General features: G+C 48.5%; 1 protein-coding gene across 1 annotated transcript in view; it reads left to right on the forward strand.

Moving 5' to 3' along the window:
* The window catches only part of Hck (HCK proto-oncogene, Src family tyrosine kinase), a 43033-nt gene that overhangs the window by 611 nt on the left and 16818 nt on the right, over positions 1-25604 (forward strand). The window contains 5 exon segments of the mRNA NM_013185.3: positions 15870-15987; positions 19610-19652; positions 20344-20443; positions 21148-21246; positions 22679-22782. Coding sequence (NP_037317.2) covers positions 15870-15987; positions 19610-19652; positions 20344-20443; positions 21148-21246; positions 22679-22782 — 464 coding nt within the window.

The following is a 25604-nucleotide window of genomic DNA, read 5'->3' on the forward strand; positions in this document are numbered from 1 at the left end:
AAGCTGGAGGGGAGGGAAAAGCCCGGTCGGTTCCCATTAGTGGTGGGTGGGTGGCAGGTCACGCAGGGTAGGCAGCGGGCAGGGCTGAAGGAGCAGCTGGGCCAAGACAAGCCCATGCCTGCCACACCCAGGCCTGGCTGCAGCTGTACGTCTGAGTCCCCTCTTTTACATCTTCCCCTGCCCTCCTGGCTGACCCCCTAACAGGTGTACACCCAACTCCAGAACCCCTTACACAAGGGCCACAGTCTACCACCATCTCCTCTTTGTGACCCTGGAGCACGTCGCTGGTTACTCTCTGGATCCCAGCTTCCTCCTCTGTAAAATGGGCTGTTTTCTTCTGAAGCTGAGTTGTTCAGAGAGGGCGAGCAGGTCTGCTGGGCATTGGACAGGCAGTCTGGCTTTTCCGTGCCTGTTTTTATAGTTGCAGGATGGGGATGGTAAACTACTCCAGATCAAAGGTGTTTAGGATTTTGGAGTGTGGCAGAATTCTGTATCTTAAGTGCACAGTGAGGCATCTTGGGGATAAAACCTAAGTTTTAAAAAGATATTTGTGTTTGATTCATATGCTTCTGGGTGGGCGCACAGGTTGGCGTGTACTCTGGTGTACTCATGGTGGGCACATGAAGGCCAGAGGACTCTGTGTTGTTCTTCAAGTAAAGTCCACCTTGCTTTTGGAGACAGGGTCTCTCATTGGCCTGGGGCTTTTGCTGAGTAGGTGAGGCTAGCTGGTTAGTGGGTTCCAAGGGTTCGCCCGTCTCCTTCCTAACACTGAGAGCTGAGCAAAACTCCCAGCTGGCTTCTTTTCATGAGTTCTGGGGTTGTAACTCAGTTCCCACTTTTTGCAAGGTACTCACTTTACCAACTGGGCTATCTTCCCGGCCCCATGATTTTTACATTTCATTCTCATCCCTCGGAGATAACTAGGGGCACATTTTTAATGACTCCTCCATTTTTAATTCAACCCGTAGCCACTTGGATCATCCTGTCGGTGCCCAAAATGTTTCAGGTTTTAGAGCATCTCGGATTTAGGCTTGGGAATTCACTTTGAAGGATGAAATAAGAACGGAAGGAAAGGGAGCCCAAGGGGTGGCTCTGCAGCTCAGAGCACTCGCTGTCCCTTCAGAGGACTCTAGCTAAGTTCTCACCCATCAATCACAGCAATGCCTCGAACCTGCCTATACCTCGAGCTCCAGGGAATCCATTGCCCTCTTTTGGCTCTGTAGGCACCTGCACACATGTGGTCTGTCTCTGTCTCTGTCTCTCTCTCACACACATTAAATCTGAGAGAGGGGGGTGGAGAAGAGAGAAAGATAGCTGAAGGAAATCTCTCGGAGCACTCTGAAGTGTACTTTCCCCTGTTCCCGTTCAGCCTAAGAGATTCTCATACCAGCATCACCAAGAAAGCATGTCAAAATGCCCATTGCTAGGGCAACCCCGAGAGGGAGGCCAGGGGGTCAAGATACTGAGGACTGGCAATCTCCAGGCTGTTGATGCTGCCCAGAAATCCGACTTTGTGAATCACTGCCCAAGCCTAGGGCTAGCCTAGAGAGGCCTCACAAAAGAGCAGTGGCTCTCTAGTGCCCTTCTCAACCATGCCCCTTCTCTGGAGGAGGAAGCCTGCTGTTTAAAGGAATATATGTCCCGGGAACCTACCACCCAGAATTAACTAATGTCGGTGTGTGGGTATGTTTGCTTCAGACTTTAAAAAGTGAAATGGTGGGTTGGGGATTTAGCTCAGTGGTAGAGCACTTGCCTAGGAAGCGCAAGGCCCTGGGTTTGGTCCCCAGCTCCAAAAAAAAAAAAAAAGAACAACAACAAAAAAAAAAGTGAAATGGCTAAGTGTGCTGGGTAAAAAAAAGTCCCTGCTTTGGATCCCCTCAGTTCTTTTTCCCCCTCTACAGGAGACCCCACTGTCAAAAGCCGATCCTTCCTCTCTGTGCCTCAATAAACAATACACAAATGCGTCCTCTGAGCTGTAAAGATTACAGCAGAGCCCAGTGCAGAAGCACACCTGCAACTCCAGAACTTGGGCGTAGAGGCAGGGGGAGCAGAAATTTAAGGTCATCTTTGGCTATAGCAAGAGTTTGAGGCCAGCCTAGGCTATAAGACCCTGTCTGTAAAAAAAAAAATAAAAAATAAAAAAAAAATAGAACAATCTATATCTGTTCACTTTGGTCAACAAGGGTTGCTTCCCAAGATCCTGGCAGATGCCTGAACGGATAATACTAAGCTTCTTGTATATCTTTAGGCCTGTATATGAAAACTGTTCTTTGGTAACTCTGAATTGATGGTGTCGCTAGCCCTGTGCCTAGGGTTATGATTTAAACAAAAAGCATTGCTTGCACACAAGCATAGTAACTACCGGGTGGGCAGTGCATACCCTGTGGATACGTTGGATAGCAGGGTGATTCCATCTTGGGGAGGACAGGGCTACACGTTGAGATTTCATCACTCTACCCAGAAGGGCATGTGGCTTAAATCTTAGGGTTGCTTATTTCTGGAATTTCCCATGTGACAGTCTCAGGCTGCGGTTCACTCTGGGTCTGAAACTGCAACCTCTGACCGGACTACATGGGAACTACTCTGCACCAGAACTGATCTATGAGGCTCGCCGGCAGTTTGTTTTCTTCCTACTTATCATCAGATTGGGACCCATCAGGGTCGAGCACTTGAGGTCTAATTTATTCCTGCCAGCTGTTATATATTCATGCCGGCTGGTGACGTCACATTTTTCCCCACTCACCCACTGATAGATATTCAGGTTGCCTCCAGTGTTACTCTGCTATTGCTGGGAGCATTGTGTGTGTGTGTGTGTGTGTGTGTGTGTGTGTGTGTGTGTGTGTGTGTTTGCGCTCGTGGTCTTGGGCACAGGTGCCAGGGAAACACTAAGAAGCGAATGGCTCTCCACGAGGCAGTGTCACCTGTCCCTTTTATGAGAAGAGTATGGAGGCTTGGAAGGTCACTTATGGGAGAAAAGAGAAGAGTCAGCTCTGAGGACCTTCCTGCTCTCTCTATGCTATGGCCGGCTTACCAGGCCACATCCTCTCTGCTGTGACAAGCTTCAGTTGCCTTATTCACAATGCCTGCTGCTTAGAAGATTTGCAAAAACTGGCAGCATGAATTTTGTTACTGTGAACTTCTACACAGCTTTCACTTAACGTAACATTTCCGGTGCCTATGATGTTGTGGGTACACTTTTTGTCCTACTTAAGTGCTTAGCTTAACTAAGCTGTTAACATGTTCCCGTGTCATTAAGATCTCCTTGAATTTTGAAAGGACTATGTAATACTCCATTTTGGGGTGCACCATTTTTAACCTTTCAAGGCTAATACATGGTTTTTCAGCTTTTTGGGGTAATATGTGTAATAAGTGTTTGTCTGCAAATATGTGTGTGCTAGAAGAGGCTGGAAGAGGGCAGCAAATCCCCTAGAACCGGACTTACAGGTCATTGTAAGCTGCCATGTGGGTTCTTGGAACTGAACTTGGGTCCTCTGCAAGAGCTGCAAATGCTCTAAACTGCTGACCCATCTCTCCAGCCTATACTTTTTCAATGTTTTAGGTTGAGATATGAGCTACTTTTCCAGCAGCTGGCTCTTAGTTTGAGGTACAGTCTATCATGGTGGAGGAGGCATGACAGCGGGATCGGCTCTAGCTGTTGTGGTAGCGGCCGCCACCTCCTCCTCTTCGTAGAAGAGCCTAGACAAGCTGTGTAACTTCAGGAACACAGTAACACAATCTCCCTCGGCCTCCATTTTTCTAAGCACGTTTTGCTCCCCACCCTGTTGCTAGAGGTCGGGAGTGGAATAGACTTCTAGAAGGGCAGGCAATGGTGGAGAACAAACCTTAGCTTGGATTTAAAATGTGTCCTTCCTCTTGACTTGTGACCGTGCCATACATCCTGCATAGCAGCATGGCTGTGTCCTCAGGTTGGTGTTCTCTTAGGACTTGCATGCCCAGTTCCTTCTGCAATGCACTATCTGAGCTCCCAACACCACCCTGAAGTGCTTCCGTCCAGGAGAAGTGGAGAGATTAACCACAGATAGAACATGGCAGATAAACCTGAGTTTGAGCGCCTATGCTGTCTTAAACAAGCTGTGGCTCACCCTGCTAACCCCTTCTCTTGGACTCAGTCTAGTCAGCTGGAAAATGGGCCCAAGGAAACCTTACTCACCACACACACACACACACACACACACACACACACACACACACACACACACACACCAATGCACATATGCACATGCATATACACTCTCGTGATTTCAATAAGTAAACAGGTCTTAGCGTATATTTTCCCAAAAGCAGACCATAGACAACATTTCAACTACAAATGGTTCACTTGGGAGTTGATTCCAGAACCCTTGATAGAGTCATAGGGAAGAGGGGGCAACAGTAGAGGGGTAACCTGACAGTTCCCACCGTGACCCCCAAACTCCATCACGTAGGCTGACAGGATGCAGCACAAGGCCAGTTCAGAGGAAAGAATGGGATGTTGGCCTCCTGTCTGGTTGAAGCTGTTCCGGCAGGTGTAGTGCTCTGCTGGTGTGTGAGCTTGTGAGACTTTCAGAGGCCACGGCCAGCCAGATTGTTCCAAGATGGCTCCGTGCTGAGGGATGGGGATAGGGCATGCACAGCACCTGCTTGCACATACACATATGTAAGTGTCAGTATGGCCAAGGCCAGATGTTAGCGGAGGTTACCCCAGGTCAGAGAGGGGAGGAGGGTCTTGGAGGGAGTGAAAGGAGTCACCCAAAGGGACCCCAGAGTTGCTTGTGATGTTTCAGCTTTTAACCAGCATGCTAGAGTTTCGTTCCATGACAGCGGACAAGTTTCATTACATTTGTGTAGCTCTGTGTGGATCTATACCTGTATGTATGGGTGGAACCAGAGGACAGCTTGTGAGAACCGCTTCTCTCCTTCCAACATGTGGGTCCCAGGGATCAAACTCAGGGATGACCTCAGCCATCTCACCAGCCCTAACTTTTAAAACCAAGCATGCGCACTCCGTAAGATCAAAGTACGTTACATATATGTACGAAACTGTCACCGTGGGACCCATTGTGTCATGGTGTTCTCTATCTATACCTTTCTTGGGACCGGATGGCTTAGTGATTGGAAGCATTTGCTGAACTTTCAGAGGATGGGAGTTTAGCACCCAACGCAGGCATAACTCCAGGGGATCCATTCTCTCTGGTCTCTCTGGTCTGGTCTACGTACCCACATGTAGACACATATGAATACATGGTGAAAGATAATAAAAACTAATCCTACAATGATAAATACACACTCCAAAATATAAAGGAAACCAGGCCTAGAGATGTGAAAATGTTTCTTGCTTCCCCCCACCTTTATAAGTGTGTGTGTGTGTGTGTGTGTGTGTGTGTGTGTGTGTGTAAGGCAAGGAGCCAAGAGGTTGATGCTGGGAATATTCTTTGATTGCTCTCCATCTTATTCACTGAGGCAGGGTCTCTCAATCAATCCCAGAGTTTATCAATATAGCTAGTCTCCCTGTTCCAGCCTCTGAGGCTGACTGCCCACCCAGCATTTCCAAGGCCTGGGGAATCAAACTCCAATCCTCTTGCTTGCACAGCAAGTGCGTTTAACCACTGAGCCATCTCCCCAACACACACACACACACACACACACACACACACACACACACACACACACACTTCTCTCTCCTCTTTCTTCTTTCTTTCTTTTTCTTAAAATGAGGATGGCCTTGAACTTTCGATCCTTCTGCCTCCACCCTCCAAGGTACTTACAGCAGCCTTTAGCTTATGTGGTGCTGGGATGGAACCCAGGGCTCTGTGCTGGCTGAACACTGTACCAACTGAGCTACATCCCCAGCCTACACTCTAATGCTTTGAGGCTTGCCTCTATGAGAGGCAGTCAAGGCATCTGACTTGGGAATAACACAGCAGATGAGAGTAAAAAGTTGCCTGTCACCAAGCCAGCTACCACATCCTGTGTAAAAGGGACAATCAGCTCTAGCCAAGGAGCACCTGGTTTTGTTGAGGAAAAAGCAAACTGGACCATTCTCCCTACCCAGACACCTTTGCAACGGCTGCTGAGAACCCTGGGTACTAAGAAGGCCTGCGTCACTGATGCCACAGGAAGTTGCTACGTTCACTGCATCCCTTTTTTCCACATTCTTCTCGTTATTCCCTTCAGCCGGAGTTTCTCACAGAAACTGGAGCTAGACGGATGGCCAGCATGTCCCAGAGATTCTCTTGTCTCCCAAAACACTGGGGTTACAGATATGTGCTGTCACACCTGGATGCTGGGAGCCAGGAGCTCAGGTCCTTACCCTTGCATAGCAAGATTTTCTGCCCACTGAGCCTTCTTCTTAGCCCCCTGGACTACATTTTAAAGAACCCTTGTATGTTTAAGAGAAAGAGTCAGGATCCTCCCCCGCTGATTCCAGGCCTCACCCTATACTTCTCAAACTGCTGGCCTCAAGGCAGATGAAATGAGATTAAGAACGTCCCAGGCACTTCACAGCTGCTGTAGATCTCTGGAGCTGACCAAAGTGGCCCAAGGGTTAAGTCCTAAGATTTTGATTGGCAGTTGAACTAGCCACTGGGGCTCAGGCATCTCATACCAACTTTATACCTGAGCCACACTGGGAGCAGAAGCCAAAGTCTTCCTCCAGGTGGTGGGGTCCCTTGCTTTTGGGTGACCCAGGGCCCACTGTGGAACCTCTCTGGAACTTTTGCTCCACCTGAACGTGAAAGGCTGGACCTCTAAGACTCTTTCTGTGTGTACAGAGATAACTTGGCCTGAGGAAGCTAAGTCTCCAAAAGGAAGCACGTGAGGAGTCCACCAGAGACAAGTTGTATAGAGCAAACATGGTTCTCTCAGAAGGCATCCAGGGCGCCTGCAGGAACTCTGTACCTCAAAAACTGCTTCAAAAAGGAACTTCTGATTAGAAAGATGCACCAGCCCCATGGCTGAGCTGTTCCAAGAACAGAAAGTTCCTCTAAACAGACAGTTGTAAGCCACAGGTCCCCACAGTGGCTGCTACCTCCAGGAGCTTCCTTTTTGGGCTTCTCGCCCCCTCAGACCTTGGCCAGACGCCTCTGTTGCTGACCTCAGAGGGAGAGCAACAAGAAGGAGAACTCATTCTCCTGCTCCTTCCCACAGGAATTTTTTCTTTGGGGCTCCATTTTCCAATCTGAAGAATGGGTTACTAATTCTGGGTTACACCTATGTATGGTAAGAGAACACAATGTGCTCACACCTCAAACCTAGATGGAGGGACCCTCAGGTGCCAGGCACTTAGGTTTTCATGGCTTCAGTGCCACCAGCTTGACAACATCCGTATTCCCCATCCTTACCTTCTGCAGACCTACTTGTAGCTTAACTTCTCTTGGACCAAGGCCTGCTATCAGAGTAGTTTTTGCTAATCAGCCACTTATCCATTTCCCCTTGAGTGTGAACCGCAATTCCCTCCTAAGAATCTCCTGTGTTCTGGGCAGAGCTCTATGTGTGGTATTAAGGGGCAAAAATCTAATTCAAATTGGTCCAGGCCACAGAGGAAGTTATTGGCAACTCCACAAGACTAAACTTCAGGCCCGGCTGCATCTGAGTTTGGGAATCTGGATGTCTCTATTTCTTGGTTCTTTGTGGCGACTGAAATCATCTTTCCCAGACCAAGGCTACAGACACTCCTTGGTCAGAACCGATCACAGCCAGCTTGGTTTCTTTGGCTACAGCTCTGACTGGTCACAGACCTACTCCTGCAGGAGACTGAGCTAAGGCTACCTCAGTCCATGAGCTGATCCTGAGGGAGGGATCCACAGAGGAAAACTGGGGAGCTGCTGCGAACAGTGGCAAAGTCGCACGGGAAGGAACTTCAGCTGTCTCCCTCAGGGTAGGTCTCATTCACTTCTGGAGAAATGGAGGCTTGTCCAAGGTCACACAGTGAGCTTTTGGCAAAGCTGGGGCTGGAGTAGAAATGCTCTCAGAACCCTGCCTAACCCAAGGATGCTCAAGCAGGCCCAGCCTCCTCCTTGGCTTAGAGTCTGAGAGGATCTCCAGCCAGCATGACAGCCCTGGGATATAGCCAGCCAGGCTCACTGGCTTTTTTCATTTCTGTGCAGTAACGTACAGAACTGAGGAGACTTGGGGGATAGCATGGAGGGGACTGCAGATTGTCCTAGACGTGGTCAACAGCTTTGAGTCAATGTGGAACTGGAGGCTACTTCTGCTCCCAGTGCCTGATTCGCATCTATGTTTGACAATCAATGTTCATGAGAAAGTTTTGAGAAGTTGCCACCGCCTTTGTCTTGGGAGACCTCAGGTCAAGCCTGAGAAGCAAGTGCTTCCTAATTACACACAAGAAAATGAAACTCAGAGAGGGAGGGCTGCTTGTCCCATCTCACAGCCAGTGGTGGCAGAACCTCAGGACCCAATCTCCCAGTTTACCTCCACTACACTGGGGGTCTCAAATTCTAGTGTTTCCTCAAACTGTCTCACAAAATAGAAAGAGAAGAGAACTAATCTCAAAGTACAAAGCTAGCTTTACCCACATGCAAAACGAGGCACACACAACCATGCCCCTGACAAACATAGTTGCAAAACAAACAAACAAACACCTCAATAAAACACTTGCAAACAAAATTCAGGAATGCACTTAAACCATACATTCAACATTCACTAATCAGTAAAGGTAACACAACACATAGATAGAATTGGGGACAGAAATTACATGATCGTCTCAATTGATTCAGAAAGTGCCTTCAATAGAGTTTAACATCTCTGATAAAAAGATAAAAGTCCTGAGGAAAGTAGGAATATAAGGAATAGTCTCCAGCATAATAGAGGCTTTATACCACAGGTTGACACCCAATGTGATATTAAGTGGGGAAAAACCGAAAGCATTTCCTCCCAAATCAGGAATAAGGGCACCTACTCTGCTCACTCTTACTCATTGTAGTGCTTGAAGTCTTATCCAGAGCAATAAGACAAGAAAAAGGAATACAAATAGAAAGGGAAGAAGTCAGATCGCCCCCATTTGAATATTGCATGATCTGGACTCTTGGGTTTGTTTGTTTGATTGTTGTGATTTTTTTGGTGTGTTTTGTGCATTTTCTGAAACAGGATATCTCTGTGACTCCCGGCTGGCCTTGAACTCTCTATGTAGCTCAGGCTAGCCTCAAACTCATGGCACTCCTCCTACCTCAATCTCTCAAGCGCCAGATTGTAAGCTGTTGGTTTATGATCCTACTCCTAAAAGCCTCTATAGATCCCACCAGAAAACCCGTAGCCCTGATAAATGCTTCTAACGAAGTAGCAGGGTAAAAGGTCAACATTGAAAATCAGTGGATTGGGGGTTGGGGATTTAGCTCAGTGGTAGAGCGCTTGCCTAGCAAGCGCAAGGCCCTGGGTTCAATCCCCAGCTCCGAAAAAAAAGAAAAAAAGAAAAAAAGAAAATCAGTGGATTTTCTATATCCGAATAATAAACGTGTTGAAAACTAAATCAGGAAAAGAATCCTATTCACAACAGCTTTTTAAAATACCCAGGAATAAATCTAAGCAAGGAGGTAAAAGACATCCATACTGAAAATTCAAAACATCAAAGAAAGGAGTTAAAGAAGATACTAGACAGGGGTTGGGGATTTGGCTCAGTGGTGGAGCGCTTGCCTAGCAAGCGCAAGGCCCTGGGTTCGGTCCCCAGCTCCGAAAAAAAAGAAAAAAGAAAAAAAAAAGAAGAAGATACTAGATGTGGGAGAGTGCATCCACATTCATGGATTAGCAGACTCGATACCGCTCCAATAGCTATGTTACCAAAAGCAATATATAGACAGTGTCGATACAATCCCCATCAAAACCCCAGTGACATTCTTCACAGAATTAGGAAAAAAATCTTTTCTTTCCCCTTCCCGCCAAGGACCTCTTTTAGTTTCCTGGATTTTACAAGTATTTCAGGCTAAACACACAAATCTAAAGATTCAGGTCTAGGACCCACATATGAGTGAGAGAATTTGACATCTGTTTTTCAGGGTCTGGGTGACAGTAATAACCGTGGGTGCAATAGTAGTATAAAGGTAGAGAAGTAAACAAGAACTTAAGATTGGAGTTACGGCCTGCTCTGCAGAAGGGAACCAACTCCTGTCTAGTTTTTTTTTTTTTTAAGACCCTGCAGTTGGGGGAGCTCTTGGGCCCCAAGTGTGAACACACTACTATTATTTTGCTCATAAACATAGCACCAAACCACCCATAGATGAGTGCCACTCTCAGGTCTTATCAGAGAAATTTCTTTGTGCATGGCCTGATGGTCAATGCAGACACTCACAGTTGATAAACTGAGCATGCGCGTGTCAAAGAAGGGAACTCGGTCCGTGTATTTCACTCTATAGAAAAATCAACTCGAAATGGACCTTCATGCAAGACCTGAATCTGCCAGGAAAGGCATAGACGAGGCACCTCAAAATAGAGGCACAGGCAAGGACTTCCTGTAAAGGACTCCAAGAGTTATGAATGGGCTCGTGTGAAATTAAAAGGTTCTGCAGTCTATGGAATGGAAAAAGGGACTCTCTAGCTATGAGTCAGAGATGTGATTAGTAATGACAATATTAAAGACTGCAAAAGCTAAATGGCAAGAAGCCAAGTCATCTAATCAATACATGGGATGCAAACTGAATATGCCACAGTTCTCAAAGAAAGAAATAAATGGCCAGCAGCATTTTTAAAAAAAGTTCAACAGTCAGCCAACAGGGAAATGTAAAACTACATTGCGTCTTTATCTCACCCAGTCAAGAATGGCTAATCACTGAACTGAGAACGGGACCCCCGTTGAAGGAATCTTAGAGAGGGCTGAAAGAGTTTGAAGTGGCTTGAGACTCCATATGAACAACAATGCCAACCAACCAGAGCTTCCAGGGACTAAGCCACTACCCAAAGACTATACATGGACTGACCCTGGGCTCCAACTGCATAGGTAGCAATGAATAGCCTAGTAAGGGCACCAGTGGAAGGGGAAGCCCTTGGTCCTACCAAGACTGAACCCCCAGTGATCGTGAGGGAGGGGAGGATGGGGAGGGGAACACCCATAGAGCAGGGGAGGGGGAGGGGCTAGGGGGATGTTGGCCCAGAAACCAGGAAAGGGAATAACAATTGAAATGTAAATAAGAAATACCCAAGTTAATAAAGATGAAAAAAAAGTACATGCTGAAATTAATAACAATGGGAAAAAAAAGAAAGGCTATCATCAAGAAGACAAATGAGGCTGAGGCAGGGGGATTGCCATGAGTTTTGGGCTAGCCTGGGCTACAGGGTGAGCCCTTGTCTTAACAAACAAAAAGCAAAAGGACAACGACAAAGGCCAGTGAGGCCATGAGGAAAGTTGATGCTGATGGGAGTGGCTAGGGCAGCCACCATGGAAATCGAAACGAAGGTTCCTCAAAAGCTCTAAAGCTAGACCTACCATGTGACCCAGCTGTACCACTTCTGGTTATAAACCCAAGGGTCCTACGCCAGCGCAGCTCCACATCCTTGTGTCTTGTCCCACTAGACACAATGCCCAGGAAGTGTCAGATCTAGAGATCTGTCAGCAGCTGAATGGATAAAGTGAAATGGAGTATTATTCATCTGTAAAGAAGAATAAAATTATGCAGTTTTTACACAAGAGGATGAAACTAAAGCCCATTAGAATGGGTAGAGTAAGCCAGGCTTGGGAAGACAAACACCATTTTTCTATCCAAAGCAGAACCTAGGTATAAATTTGGATATGTATGTACGGTGTGTGTGTGGGAGACAGGAGGAGGGAAGAGAAACCATATATGTGATGAGGAGACTGGTTGTAGTAAGTGCCAGTGACACAGTCTGTCCCCTTAACTGTTTGAAGTGTGCAGTTCAGTGGCATTTAAATACATTTGTAATGTGCCGCCATTGTCATCGTCCACCTTAATAACCCCCATTATCTAAAACCAAAGCTGCCTTCATTCAAAAAAACTCCCCCCATCCTGCTCCAGGCCGTCACCCACGTAACTGTCTCTGACAATGGCCCCTCTGTGTGTGGCTTTGGGATGTGATTCTGTGTGTTCAAGTTTCACTTCTCGACTTGATCCAAGGAGCAAAAGCCATATGTAAAGACCAAGGTGGTCTGAGCAGGTGACCTCACTGGGAGACTGCTCAGCAGTAAAGGGCTCGCCTGCAAGCCTGACAGCCTGTTTGCATCCACGGAACTACATAAAGCTGGACACAGCTGCTCAGGTGTTTAATCCCAGTGCACCCGGTGGAAGAGTGGGAGGTGGAGGCAGAAGGCGTCACCAGACGCTCTCAGGCCAGCCTGGCACAGGCAGCGGGTGAACCAAAGACAGTGGACACAAAGGAATCAGAGCTTACTCTGGAGCGGAGTGACCAAAGTCAGGGATGCAGATTTAGGTCACCTCAAATTCCATGTTCCAATAGGGAAGTAGTCCCGTGAAGTTTTTATAGTAACAAGACAAGGAGAATTACGAATCACGATGCTTTTCCATCAGTGGGCATGCGAGTTAGGTGGTTATAGAAAAGTGGGAGAATCTCTGCTATAGGCTTCAGATGCTGTCTGACTGCTTTGAATGGTGAAAAATAGGGATTGGTTAAGTCAATACCTTCCACAAGGCTCATATCTGTTAGCCACTGAATATTATACACGGCCAAGGAACGGCTATCTAGGAGAGTCAAGATGGCCAAGATCGGGTGTAATTAGGTTCTGGATCTGCAACATTGTAGCCTTTCTACAACAGTGGCGATGTAATCAGCCAATCAGATTTTGCAGACACAGCTCCTTTCCAAGAATTCTCCTGCACAAGGACCTGCTTCAAAACACAGTGGAAGGGGAAGACTTCAGCCAAAGTTGTCCTCTGAAACCCCTACATTCATGCATGGCACACGGGTACCTCCTTCCAATGATAGGAATGCCCCATTTCAAACATTCCTGCTGTGTGTAGTGACTGTAGCTCTGAGTCAAAGGATCTGCAGACTACCCTTGCCACTGTTCCTGTGCTCTCTGTGAAGGGGTGCGGCTCGAACCCAAGGCCCCTCGCTGCCAAGCAAGTGCTATGCCACTGAGTCACATCTCCCACCACGAACCCCCCCCATAGCACATCTGCTCATAAATGGAAATATTAGGACTGAGGTTTCTGTAGGGCTCACTGGGCCCACACTTTCACTTCTCTCCGCTTCCTTAGACAACCCTCAGCCTATGAGACAAAGCACCCCATACAAGCCGAGGACATAGCTCTGTGGTAGGGTTCTTGCTCCATTCGTGCTGTCCTGGGCTCCACCCACAGCACCAGGAAAGGAAAGAGGAGCCCATCATCCTTCCTGAGAGGGGTCTGGAGTTGGGTCTTCATGAATATGTAAATCATCTATGTAAATGATGCTTAATATGCACTCCATGATCGGGACCTAGGGATTCTTTGCTACAATGCTCACAGCTACATCTGACACTGCCCGTGCAGGGAGATGGAGTTGCCCTGCCTCACACAGCAAGTTCCTCCAGCTGATCAAAGCATACCAAATGTTCTGTGATCTGGTGCAGTGTAAACACACACACACACACACACACACACACACACACACACACACACACACGATGCTGCTTAATTTCCTAGAACTTTTATCACAAATCAGAGATGCTGATCTCAGACTTAAACGATAAAGCAGTTGATCCACTGCGATAAAATTTCAAATTATCGAGGCCGCATTCCAGGAAGCCGAGTGCGTTCTTTCCCAGGATAGACAAATACTGGCCAATGTAAGAAACCATGTTGGTCTTTGCTTTTGTTTGATTTGAGGTAGGGTCTCATGTAGTCCAGGCTGGCTTGAACAGCATAAGTATAACTGAGCTTTCCTGTCCAGGCCCTTCATAGCTTCCGAGGGCTGAGATGCAGTGTGTTCAGGTGGTATGGCCATAACGGAATCGCGCTCTCAACAACCCAGAACTGTGCAGTCCAGGGGAAGCCAGTGCTTCCTTTTAGAGCGGCTGGCAGCCCACTTGCTTTGGGCCCATGTAGAAAAAAGAAACACTTTAGCCCTTTTTTCAAGGAAGTTTTTCTGTATGCTGTGCTGAGGTTCCAGCCCAGCCTGGGTCTCAGTTCCAGGATCTCACACAGGCTAAGTTGCCCCTCTATCATGGCACTATTCCCTCAACTCTCTACAGTTAAGTTTTGACTCCAGTTACTAGGTCAGCACCTGAGAGTGGTGACACACAGCTGCAACCCTGCCACCAGGAGGCTGAGGCATGAAAAATGTGAGTTTGAAACTGGCCTGGGCTATGTGAAAAATGTGAGTTTGAAACTAGCCTGGGCTACGTAGCAAGACTGTCTCAAAACAAACAGGTGAATGTGTTTCCTCTTAAGTTAATACAGAAGCAAAGTCTGAGAGATATACTCCCAAAAGATGGGGTTCCAGCCCCTCAGGCCCCAGAACTGCTGTCACCCATGGCTGGACAATCACAGCAGTCTTCTCACAGGGCCCATGGCCTGCTTCCATAGTCCTCCCTACTTCGCCCAGCAACCAATGGTTCAGCTTAAAGTGCAGATTGATGCGCTGGAGACATAGCTCAATGGCCAGCCTGGAAAACAAAATTCAAGTAAAGTAAAAAAAGCACAAATCGAACCCCAAAGTCTGCACAGTTTGCACCTCCCAGGCCTCTGAGAGGTGGTGGCCTCATCACAGACTTTTCCTGCTTGGAGAGCTCCACCTCTCCAAGGACATCTCAACCTCAGAGACTTTGCTCTTGCTGGTCTCATTGCCTGGCATGTTCTACCTTCAGAGAACCGATTGTGTTACTCAGAAACCTGGGCTGATTTCACCCAAGAAAGGCCTTTCCCATCTGTCCATCTCCAGGGTCCCGCCCAACTATTTCCTACAGCATCCACATTTGTCGCTAAATTTGTCCTGTCAGTTTCCCACTCACTAGTTTGTTACCTGTGTCTCCTACTCATCTCCAGTTAAGCTCCGTAGGACATGAACTGGTCTGTCTTATCCATGGTTTAGAAAAATAGCATAAATGTTGGTCAAGGAATGGGGCTCAGTTGGAAGATTGCTTATCCAGAGTCCTGGGTTCCATCCCCAATACCACATGAACTGTAAGTGATGCCACGTGCTTGTAATTCCAGCACTTGGGAGGTAGAGACAGGAGGGTCAGAAGTTCGAGGTTATCCTCTGCTACATAGAGGAGTCAGAGGCCAGCCTGGGAGATAGGAGACCCTCTTTAAAAAAGTGCAACTTGAATGAACAAATGACTGAATGGATGGGTGAGTGAATGAATGAATGACCAGATAAATCTACTAGAAAGAGGAGGAAAGGAAAGAGGGGTGGGAAAGAGGAAGGGTGGAGGGATGGAGGGATGAAGGGATGGAGTTATAAGCCAATCGTAATGCGAGAAGATAATGCCCAGGTACTATTCTGGATTATTGGAGCCATGTTACTCATCTGCATTGTTGGTACACACGGTGACTCATCTCGTATCAGGCTCCTCTGGGTGCTGGGGTGCCATCCGGAGGCTGTGCTGAGTGTTCCCTATTGCCTCAGGCTTGATGTGCTCTGCAGTAGAGAGCTCATTAGGCAGGAATGATAAACGAGGTGCAGTGGGGTGCAGGGGCCAGGAATCAGCTCAGTTTCCTGACCCAAGGCCATTGGTATCCACCACCCACTCTGCTCCACAGATGGGCCGTGACGTTGTCCTCACAGTTTTCCTTAATAGGTTCCCTATTCTGCTGGTCCTTGGAGCCCAGGACTCTGTGGACTCTGTGGACTCTGGCCAAGCACCATGGTAGATGAGCCAGGGCCTGCAGGCAGGGTAGGAATGTGAAGACACCTGTGGGGATCTCCCCAGCCTCAGCTCCTCCTGTCTTCCCTTCTGTCGTCTCCAGGATGGGATGTGTGAAGTCCAGGTTCCTCCGAGAAGGAAGCAAGGCCTCAAAAATAGAGCCAAATGCCAACCAGAAAGGCCCTGTGTATGTGCCGGATCCCACGTCCCCTAAGAAGCTGGTGAGTGGGGCATCCCAGGGGGCTGTCCAGCACCTGCCACAGGCATTTAAACCCTTTCTTCCCCTAAGCGAAATTTGGCTGAGATGACACCCACAAGCCACCTCCAGGATGCTTCCCCAGGCATGGAAACTGCTTCTTACATGGTGGCCAGGGCCTGGCCCAGAGCTCTGCCTCTCAATCAAGTGAGTGTGTTCCTTGAGCCTGGACCCTGCAGCACCGGCAGCAGGATGCAAGCAGACCCATGATGACAGCAGTAGCATGGCTGTGCATCTGCCCTGCCACGGCAATAGAGCACGGAGAGCAGCAGCAATAGTAGGGGCTGAGGGATGGCTCAATGGGTAAAGGACTGCTGCTCAAGTGTGAGGACCAGAGTTTGAATCCCCAGCACAGCCTATAGTCCCAGCACTCAGAGGCAGTGACACAGCATCACCAGAGTAAGGTGGCCAGAAAGAATGTTCACCTGAGACATCCTGCCTCAATGTATAAGGCAGAGAGAGTGATGAAGGAAGACATCAACTTCGGGGGCTCCATACATGTATGTACCCATGTAGACACATATCTGTGCACAGATGTACATTCATTCACACACATGTGAACACACATAAACCTCCAGCATATGCATGCAAAACAAAACAAAACAAAAATCAATGGAGGCTATTTTAGTTACTTTTCTATTACCGTGGTAAAATACCAGGACCAAAGTGACTTGTAGAAGAAAGAGTTTATTTAGGCTCACGGTTTTAGAAGGTTAGAGTCCATGATGGTGGAACAGAGGCAGCCAGTGTGAGCATGGTAACCATAGCAGCAGCTGAGCTCTAACATCTTGAGCCATAGAGAAGGAACCAGAAATGGTATGAGTCTTTAACTCTAAAAACCCACCCCCACCCCCACCCCCCGGGACATGCTTCCTCCAGCAAGCCACGCCTCCTAATCCTCCCAAACTGTGCCATCGGTTGGGGACCAAGTGTTCAAATGTTTGAGGCTATGGGCCGCCGTGGTGGCAGTAGGAGCAACAATGAGAACAGTCGGTAAAAGAAGGTGTAATGTCTGAAGTGAAGAGGCAGCTCAGACTGCACTCTGCTTCCCACACAAGCAAGGAAGGCAGGAAAGAAGGAAGGCAGGGAGGGAGGGAGAGAGGGAGAGAGGGGGAGAGGGGGAGGGAGGGAAGAAGGGAGGAAGGAAGAGAGAGGGAAGGGGGGGAGGGAGAGGGGGCAGATATGGTGGTACATACTTATAATCCCAGGGGTGGAGAGGCAGAGGCAACCCTGGAGCATGCTGGTCAGACAACCTAACCTAACCAGAGGATGTTCTGCCAGTGACATCTTGTCTCAAAAAACAAAACAAGTGAATGGCTCTGGAGGAAGAATGGCCTAACAAGGACCACCTGCTTGGCAGGAGCGTAAAAGTGAGAGTTGCTAGGCAGAGGTGACCGCTCCCTCACACCCTCACACCCGGTGCTGTGGTTGAGATGGTGGCAGCCACAACAGGTGGCCAGTCCCACACAGCCACTGAGAGCACACAGGGAGTGGCAGGCACGATGGCCAAGGCTGTGCTCACAGCTGCATAGCAGGTGTAAGTGTTAGTAGCTTCTCCAGGGTTCAGAGTCTCAGCGGTTCTGGGGTGAGGAGAGCGAGCGAGCAGCTGGAGAGCCATCAAGTCCAGGGCCTTTCAACTCCAAACCTGGCGCTGGGGCTGCCCTGCAGCCCCAATCCTTTCCTTCATTTTCAAGGGGCGGGGGGCGGGGGAGCCCACCATTCTGTGTTTCCCAAAGTGGGGTGCACCCCTTCAATCACTGCTCCCTTAAGTTCTTCCTGGGGGCTGGAGAGATGATGCTCGGAGCTTCAGAACACTGACTGCTCTTCCAGAGGACTCACTCCAGTCTGTAACTCTAAGATCCAACACGCTCACACAGACATATGCACAGGCAAAACACATAACATAGTAAGTTAGTTAGTTAGTTCATTCATTTGTTTGTTCACTCGCTCGCTTGTTCATTTGTTCGTTCTTTCTAGGTCAGAGAGGTGGGTCAGGGGTAAAGGTACTTGAATGGCAAGCTTCACAGTCTGAGTTAAAGCGCCAGAAGCCACATAAAGGTGGAAGAAGAGAAACGGCTCCATGGCTCCCTTCTGACAGGCATACGCGCACGATGACAGCAGCATCCACACTTATACATCATGCACTCACAGAACACACATAATACGTTTTAAAGTTCTTCCTCAAGTTAAAAGGAGACTAGTTACACATAGTCCTCCTTTCTTTATCCCAAGCCTGCCCCAAACACATCCAGTCCCTTCACCCAGTGACAGCCCACAGACTGAAGACAAAATCATACCCAGGTCCAGCCCTTCTGAGCCCTCTTTTTTTCAGGACAGGAGACCTAGACTTCTGTCCTACAAGTCTGTAGTCTCTAAGTGTGAAACTGGGAAAGGCAAGAGAATACAGTGGTCACCTCTCTCCTTGCACATGGCCTCCGTTAGCACAGCCTGTGACTATACAAACTTCTCACGCTGCCGGTATCCGGATCTGGGTACGTACTGTGGCCCTAAGCCCTTTCTGGGTCTTCTCCTAATGTGTACGGGCTGATTCTGAGGACAACTTCGGGGCCATCCTTCCTGAGGGCAGATAAAGGGGTGCAGTGTCAGCTCAGGTTATTCCCTCCTGTGTGGTGCTGGCCCAGAGGTAGCAATAAGTTAAGAAAGCATTTCTCAGAGAAGGTGTTCCCAGGCCAAATCAGTCTGAGAAACCCAGGATGACACAGACATCATACAGGACATCTTGGAACCGTTGAGAATCTTTCAAAACAAAACAAGCATCCCTCAGTGCTTCCTCAAAGAAATGTCTAACAGCATATGTGACACAAGGCCCCCTCTTATTGAAAATAAGAAGTCATAAGTACAGAGGCCTGCAAGTACCAGATCCCCTAAAAGCAACAATTGTTATCAGCTTGCTGTGAACACGCAGAAAAAACCCTTTTCCGTGGATTTACCACCACACTAACAAATATGCGTTCACAGGAAATATGCTTACCTGCTTTATAGAAACATGAGTTGTCTGTGCGTGTGCTTGCTTTGGAAGACAGGCTCTCTTTGTCTAGCCCAGGCTGCTTGGCACTCACAGCCATCCTGATTGGTTCCCAGTGCTGTCATTAACGTGTGCACACCGCCATGCCCAGCTTCAACAATGCGATGTTCGGCAGAAGTAGCTGTTTTCACCCAGAATTCTGTGTGATGTTGTCTAAGTGATGCTTTGAGCCCTGTGGGTCTGAGGATAATGCGTCTCTTTGGTCAGACATTCAGATGCTTCCACCGGCCTGATGGAGTCTGTCTGTGAGAAACCTGGTAGCCCTAAAGTAGCTCCAGACATCTCTAAACAACACAGATCTGGACCAGTTCCCTCGCCGGGTGGGAGGATCAAACCAGCCTTGCCCAGTATTCCAAGGCAAGGGTCCAGATCACAAGTTAAGATATCTCCAGACGTGCGAAGACTCTGTTCTTTACTCTGCCATGCGACCCTGCCTGTGTCTGTAATTCTTTCCTACCAGGACCCAGGTAGGTTGAAACGAGTGACCTTTTCCACATAGCCTCCTCACACTTTTCGGTCCTTTTCCCGTTTCTTCCTGCAGGGACCGAACAGCATCAACAGCCTGCCCCCGGGGGTCGTGGAGGGTGAGTATCTGGAAGCAGGGGTCTCGCCATCAGGAATATCTATCAGCTTAGGTTCTGAGTTGTAGTAGTGGGAAAAAGTCAAAAACATCTGTATTTGGTTTTTGTCAATCTGTGATGAAACACTATGACCGAAAGCAACTTGGGGGGAGGAAAGGCTTTATCTCATCTTACAGTTCGAGGGTCACACAGACCATCACTGAGGGAAATCAGGGTGTCAGAACAGGAACTCGACAGGAAGCTAGAGACAGGAACTGAAGCAGAGAAAAGGTGCTTACTGGTTTGCTCAACCTGCTTTCTTATACAACCCCAAAGCAGCTATTCAGGGGAAGCACCATCCATAGTAGGCCAGCCATCCTATCAATCCCTCTGCAATAATCATCAATCTAAAAAGAGAATTATCTGCAGACTTGCCCACCGACCAGTCTGATTGGCACACTCTGTCTTTGAAGTTCTCCCTTCCCAGGTGACTCTAGTTTGTGACAGAAACTAACCGGCAACCTTGAATAGCCTTTGAATTACCCCGGTGTCTTGCCCAGGCTCTTGTCTTTCTAGAATGTTGTCCAGTGGTGTGAACAAAGCCCTGAAAGTGTTAGCTTGCAGAGGGCCCAGCACAGCAGGCTGCTCTGTTGCAAAGGAGTGGTGTACTGGGGGATGGCATGGGGACCCATCCTGGCATCTCTGTTCCTGGCAGGCTCTGAGGACACCATTGTGGTCGCACTGTACGACTATGAGGCCATTCACCGTGAAGACCTCAGCTTCCAGAAGGGAGACCAGATGGTGGTTCTGGAGGAGTGAGTGCCCCCCCTTGAGACACACCCACCTGCAGGGCTTAGCTACAAGTCCATTTTGCATCCTTGAAGAGCCCGACACCCTGATTCTGGGAGTAACTGATGAGAATCTGACTGCACACCATAGAGGACCTACCTCTTAGTAACAAAACCAGAGATGGAACCTATGTCCTCCCAAGCAGGATCTCCACAAAGCCTCCCTAAGGGATGGAGGCCTAAGTGTCCGGGCTCCAGGCTGACCTGTGGGCCTGGCCCCTCCAGAAATCCCAGGGTCTCTGAGCTCCCCACCTGTGACAGTCACAGCCTTCACCATCAGGCTCTTTCAAGATTGTACTGAGACCTGGGAATGAGACCTGGTCATGCCTAGACAAACCCTTGAGCCTTCTAGCTGAACCAGTGGGAGTGCTTCCAGAACACAGGTCCCAGACTGGGTCAAGGTAGTCCAGCCAAAGACACACATCCAGGAGAAAGAATGGATCCAAAGACCCAAGCTATGGCCTATGACTTGGGTTGCAGGCTTCACTCCAGACTCCTGTGGAGACTGTCACACCCCTACCCTAGTCCTCAGCACATGCTAGGTACTCTGCCCCTCACACCTCCAGCTCCCAGAGTGTGTGGGAGGGGGAGCTTCTAGGCCCAAGTAGGGCCACAGCAGACTGAAGAAGGTTCCTGTGCCAGCTGACCCTTCTCTCCCTCCTTCACCATAGGTCTGGGGAGTGGTGGAAGGCCCGTTCCCTGGCTACCAAGAAAGAAGGCTATATCCCAAGCAATTATGTAGCTCGAGTTAACTCTTTGGAGACTGAGGAGTAAGTGTTCCAGCTCTGTCTTGCAGAGGGCGGCCGGAGCAAAACTGATCTGCTGCCACCTGATCACCTCTGCACACTCTCTCCTGCCTGCACCCTCTTCCTGGGGCTCTTGGCTGGCTCATTCCCATGCTTGAGGTCTCACAGACCCGTCCTAACACCCTGTCCCTTCTGTGACTCTCTCAGAGAGGCGTTTTTACTTTCTTCTGAATATATCCCACTGGCAAAAGGGAATGTTGTTGTTGTTGTTGTTGTTGTTGTTGTTGTTGTTGTTGTTGATGATGATGATGATGTTGATGTTGGTGATGATGATGATGATGATGTTGATGATGATGATGATGATGTTGATGTTGGTGATGATGATGATGATGATGATGATGATGATGATGATTGTCTGCACGTGTACTGTATGAGCTCTTGCACCTGGGCTCTGGGATTAGACTGCCTAAGTTCTAATCCTGACTCTTCCACTTCCAAGCTGTGTAGCCCCAGGCAAGCCTCTTGTCCTCCTGGTTCTCTCCGCTTTAAGCACTATAAAATAAGAATAATAGGGTTGGGGGCTTAGCTCAGTGGTAGAGTGCTTGCCTAGGAAGTGCAAGGCCCTGGGTTCGGTCCCCAGCTCCGAAAAAAAGAACCAAAAAAAAAAAAAAAGAATAATAAAGGTGACAATCACGCACAGCTAGGTGCATAATAATCTCTTGATAGCTGGGGCTGGAAGCTCAGTGGTTAAGAACACTGGCTGTCCTGCTGGGACACAGGAGTTCAGTTCCCAACATGAGCGTGGAGATTCACAACTGCCTCTGGGATTCACTCCTGCTTAGGGGATCTGACACCCTTCTGGCCTCTGCATGCATGGGGAAAGGGGGGGGGAGGGGAGAGAGATATTTAATATTTTTTTAATTGACAAATGAGCTGAGCTTAGTGGCACACTTCTTTAATCCCTAAACTCGGAAGGCAGAGGCAGATGGATCTCTGTGAGTTCAAGGCCAGCCTGGTCTACATAGTGAGTTCCAGGACAGTAGACCTATATAATGAGACACTGTATGGGGGGATTGGGGTGGGGTGATGAATGCTGGCTATCTTTCTCCCTTCTTCATAACTGAGGCAACAGAGACCCACAGATTTAAAGTCAGCTGGCAGGCTTGTGGCAGGGACTCTCTTCCCATTGTGTTGCCTGAACTGTTCCTTTTTCTAGTGAGATAAAAAGAACTTTAGCCACTACAACATGAACTTTTCCATAAGTACCCAAAATAGCAAAGAAAAAAAAAGTAGCTGTTTCTCACTGACCCACCCCACGAAAATAAGTGAAAAAATGCTACGTGAGGTCAGGTGCTTGGGCTGTGAGGACTGTGCTGTGTATGGCCCCGGGGCATCCCGTGAGCAGGGCAGGCTGGTCCATCCTGAGTCTCACAGTGTCCTCATTCATTCCTGACAGGTGGTTCTTCAAGGGTATCAGCCGGAAGGATGCAGAGCGCCACCTGCTGGCTCCCGGGAACATGCTGGGCTCCTTCATGATCCGGGACAGTGAGACCACCAAAGGTGATGCCAGCCCTCCCTGCCTTCCTGTGCCCAGGCAAGGTGCCTCTCCGACCCTAGGGAAATTCTCCGAGGAGGGCTGAACAGCTCAGTCAAATGGCCACACTGCCAGGTTTTCTTCTGTCTTTTGCTGCTCTGAACTAGAAGAGGGTTAAGGGTCTGCACTGGGTGGCTCTTCCCAGTTCTAGAAGCTGCAGGCTTAGATCAACAGAAATGGCTTAAGCCCCAAAAGCAAACACTTGGTCCCCTCTAGATCCTGGTCTAATGTTTTAAATGGCCACACTACTTTGTCCTGGCCACAAGTCCCACTTCTCTCGGGTGAGGAAAGCTGGGTGAGATAAAACTTGGCCCAAAACAGAGCCTGTCCCTGTGCCTCTGAGACTCACTTAAAATTCTCTCTTGGTGGGGGAGGGGTAGTGAGATGGCTTAGTCGGAGAAGCCCGAGGTCATTTGACAAGCTGAGTTCGATCCCCAGGACCTACTCAGTAAAAGGGAAGGACCAACAGCTGAAGATGGTCCTCTGACCTCTACAAGCATGACAATGACATGCATGTCCCCTACCCCATAAGATGTAAGAGAGGAAACTCTTTGTGGTCATGTGGATGGGAAGATGTCATTGTTGTCCGGAGTCTTGTCCTGAAATTTCCGTGCTGGAAAGGAGTCTTCTTGAGTGGTGACCAGAGTTTAAAAATAAAATAAAATAAAAACACCGCAGAGGCAGAGGGATCTCTGAGTTCAGGGCCTGCCTGGTCTACAGATCAAGTTCCAGGATAGCCAGGGCTACACAGAGAAACCCTATCTTTAAAAAAAATCACCTCAAACCACATAGACTGGGTCCGACTGGCTCTCCCCTGGGTGAGTTTCTCCAGGGCAGCAGTGTCATGTGCTGTGTGTGTGAGTTCAGATTCCACATGCAGAGTGAGCCTTTGGTTGTTTGACTCAGAGCCATTTGATTTAAACAGGTCAAGCAAGCTGTATGTGACCCTGTTAGTACTATGAGGCACATAGTTTGGGGGACATCAAAAGCATCTGGGGATGTGGGACCAGTCATTTGGTCTCTGTCTGAGGTCTATGAGCATTTAGGCTGCAGGGAGGCCCAGCTTCTTGTCTCTCACTGTGCCTAGAGTAGCTCTGAGATTGGCCTCTCTAGTTCTACAGAGAAGCAAAGAAACCAGCAGCCCCGTGACAGACCTGTGGACAGGAGAGTGGGTTGGACTCGTTTCCACAGCCCCTTGGGGGTGGGGTTATGCTGGGGATCTGACTGATTTAGAACAAGGTCCCGGTCCCAAGCAAACACTTGGCTGCTTTCCAGATCCTGCACACCCTTTCTAGCACCAGGTACGTCAGGCTCCCCTTGACTGGGATCAGGTGGCTAAGAAGGGGCCCAGGAGCCAACTGGATGGGCTTGGAACCCAAATGTGCCACTTGTGTGATTCCAAGTGAGTTATGTCACATGCAATGAGGCTGATAAATCTATAAACCTCTACCTTGTGAGACTATTCACTATGAAGAATATGATCCATGTAATTCTAATTGATTAAAATGCACCCTGTTCCCAGTCATTCACTGTTCATTTGGCCAGCCTGCTTGGAACAGCTTGGCATGTTGTCATCTGTCATTCAACAATTTAAACTTCCCTCAAATCCTGTGACATTATGCTGCTATTATAAAAAGGAGGATGTTCGTTTGGGGCTGGGGATTTAGCTCAGTGGTAGAGCGCTTACCTAGGAAGCGCAAGGCCCTGGGTTCGGTCCCCAGCTCCAAAAAAAAAATAAATAAAATAAAATAAAAAGGAGGAAAAATGAAAGGCACAGAAGCTAGCTAGCACAGCTCAGACATGGTGAACTGCGCTCACAGATCGGAAGACTCGTGTGTCTCAGGTCTGTGTGACAAGCCAAGGCATAGCTTACTGCAAGCTGGACAGTTTAGAGCCACACATCCGTGTTACCTCTTGGTTCTGGAAGCCAAGAGTCTGGGCTTGCTGGGCTCTGGTCAAGGTGTCCGAGGGACTGGCTCATTTTAGAGGCTTGCGGGATTGGGGGTGGGATCCATTTCATTTTCTGTCCTTTTGGGCTTTGAAAGGCCACAAGTGTTGCTTGGCTCATGGCTCTTCCTCTTATACCTGTTCCCACCGGCGCGTTCACTGCCTCCCTCTGTTAAAGAGCCCTCTGAATTCCCTGGGATACTCTGTCGTGTAAGGTCACATATTCCCAGCTGTAGGTGTTCACATAAGAACATCCTGGACAATATGCAGCTGACCACAGTGCCTTTTTTCACATTTTAGTAATCAGACCACATGTTGTTTGTTCTTTCTTTTTACTTATTTGTATGTTTTTGTTTCTCTCTCTCTCTCTCTCTCTCTCCCCCTCAAATTAGTATCTTGGCTTTTTTTTTCATTAAATAGATACAGATAGATGGTATAGATGAGAGAGAGAGAGAGAGAGAGAGAGAGAGAGAGAGAGAGAGAGAGGATAGGTGGGTAGATAGACAATAGATCAGAAATAATGAAGTGATAGTGACAGCCATCTCACTGTCCCAAGTCACTTACAAGTTTTACTTCTGCCGATCACTGGGTAAATTTATGAGATGAAAGGCATAACACAACTCCTATTTTACATGTGAGGGAACTGAGGCATAAAAAGGCCAAGTAGTCATTTGCCCAAAGGCTCATAGCTGAGAATTGCAGAGCTGGGATCGGAACCCAAACCGCCCAGTGCCCCAGCCCATTGTTAATGTAAGGAGCGTCTGCCTGTGCGCTGCCTGCAGAGGCCTCATGGGGCATCCTAAGGATGTCAAGGCAGCCAGGCCTCTGAGGTGCCATTCTG

Source organism: Rattus norvegicus, chromosome 3, assembly GCF_021556685.1.
Source record: "Rattus norvegicus strain SHRSP/BbbUtx chromosome 3, alternate assembly SHRSP_T2T, whole genome shotgun sequence".
Lineage (NCBI taxonomy): Eukaryota > Metazoa > Chordata > Mammalia > Rodentia > Muridae > Rattus > Rattus norvegicus.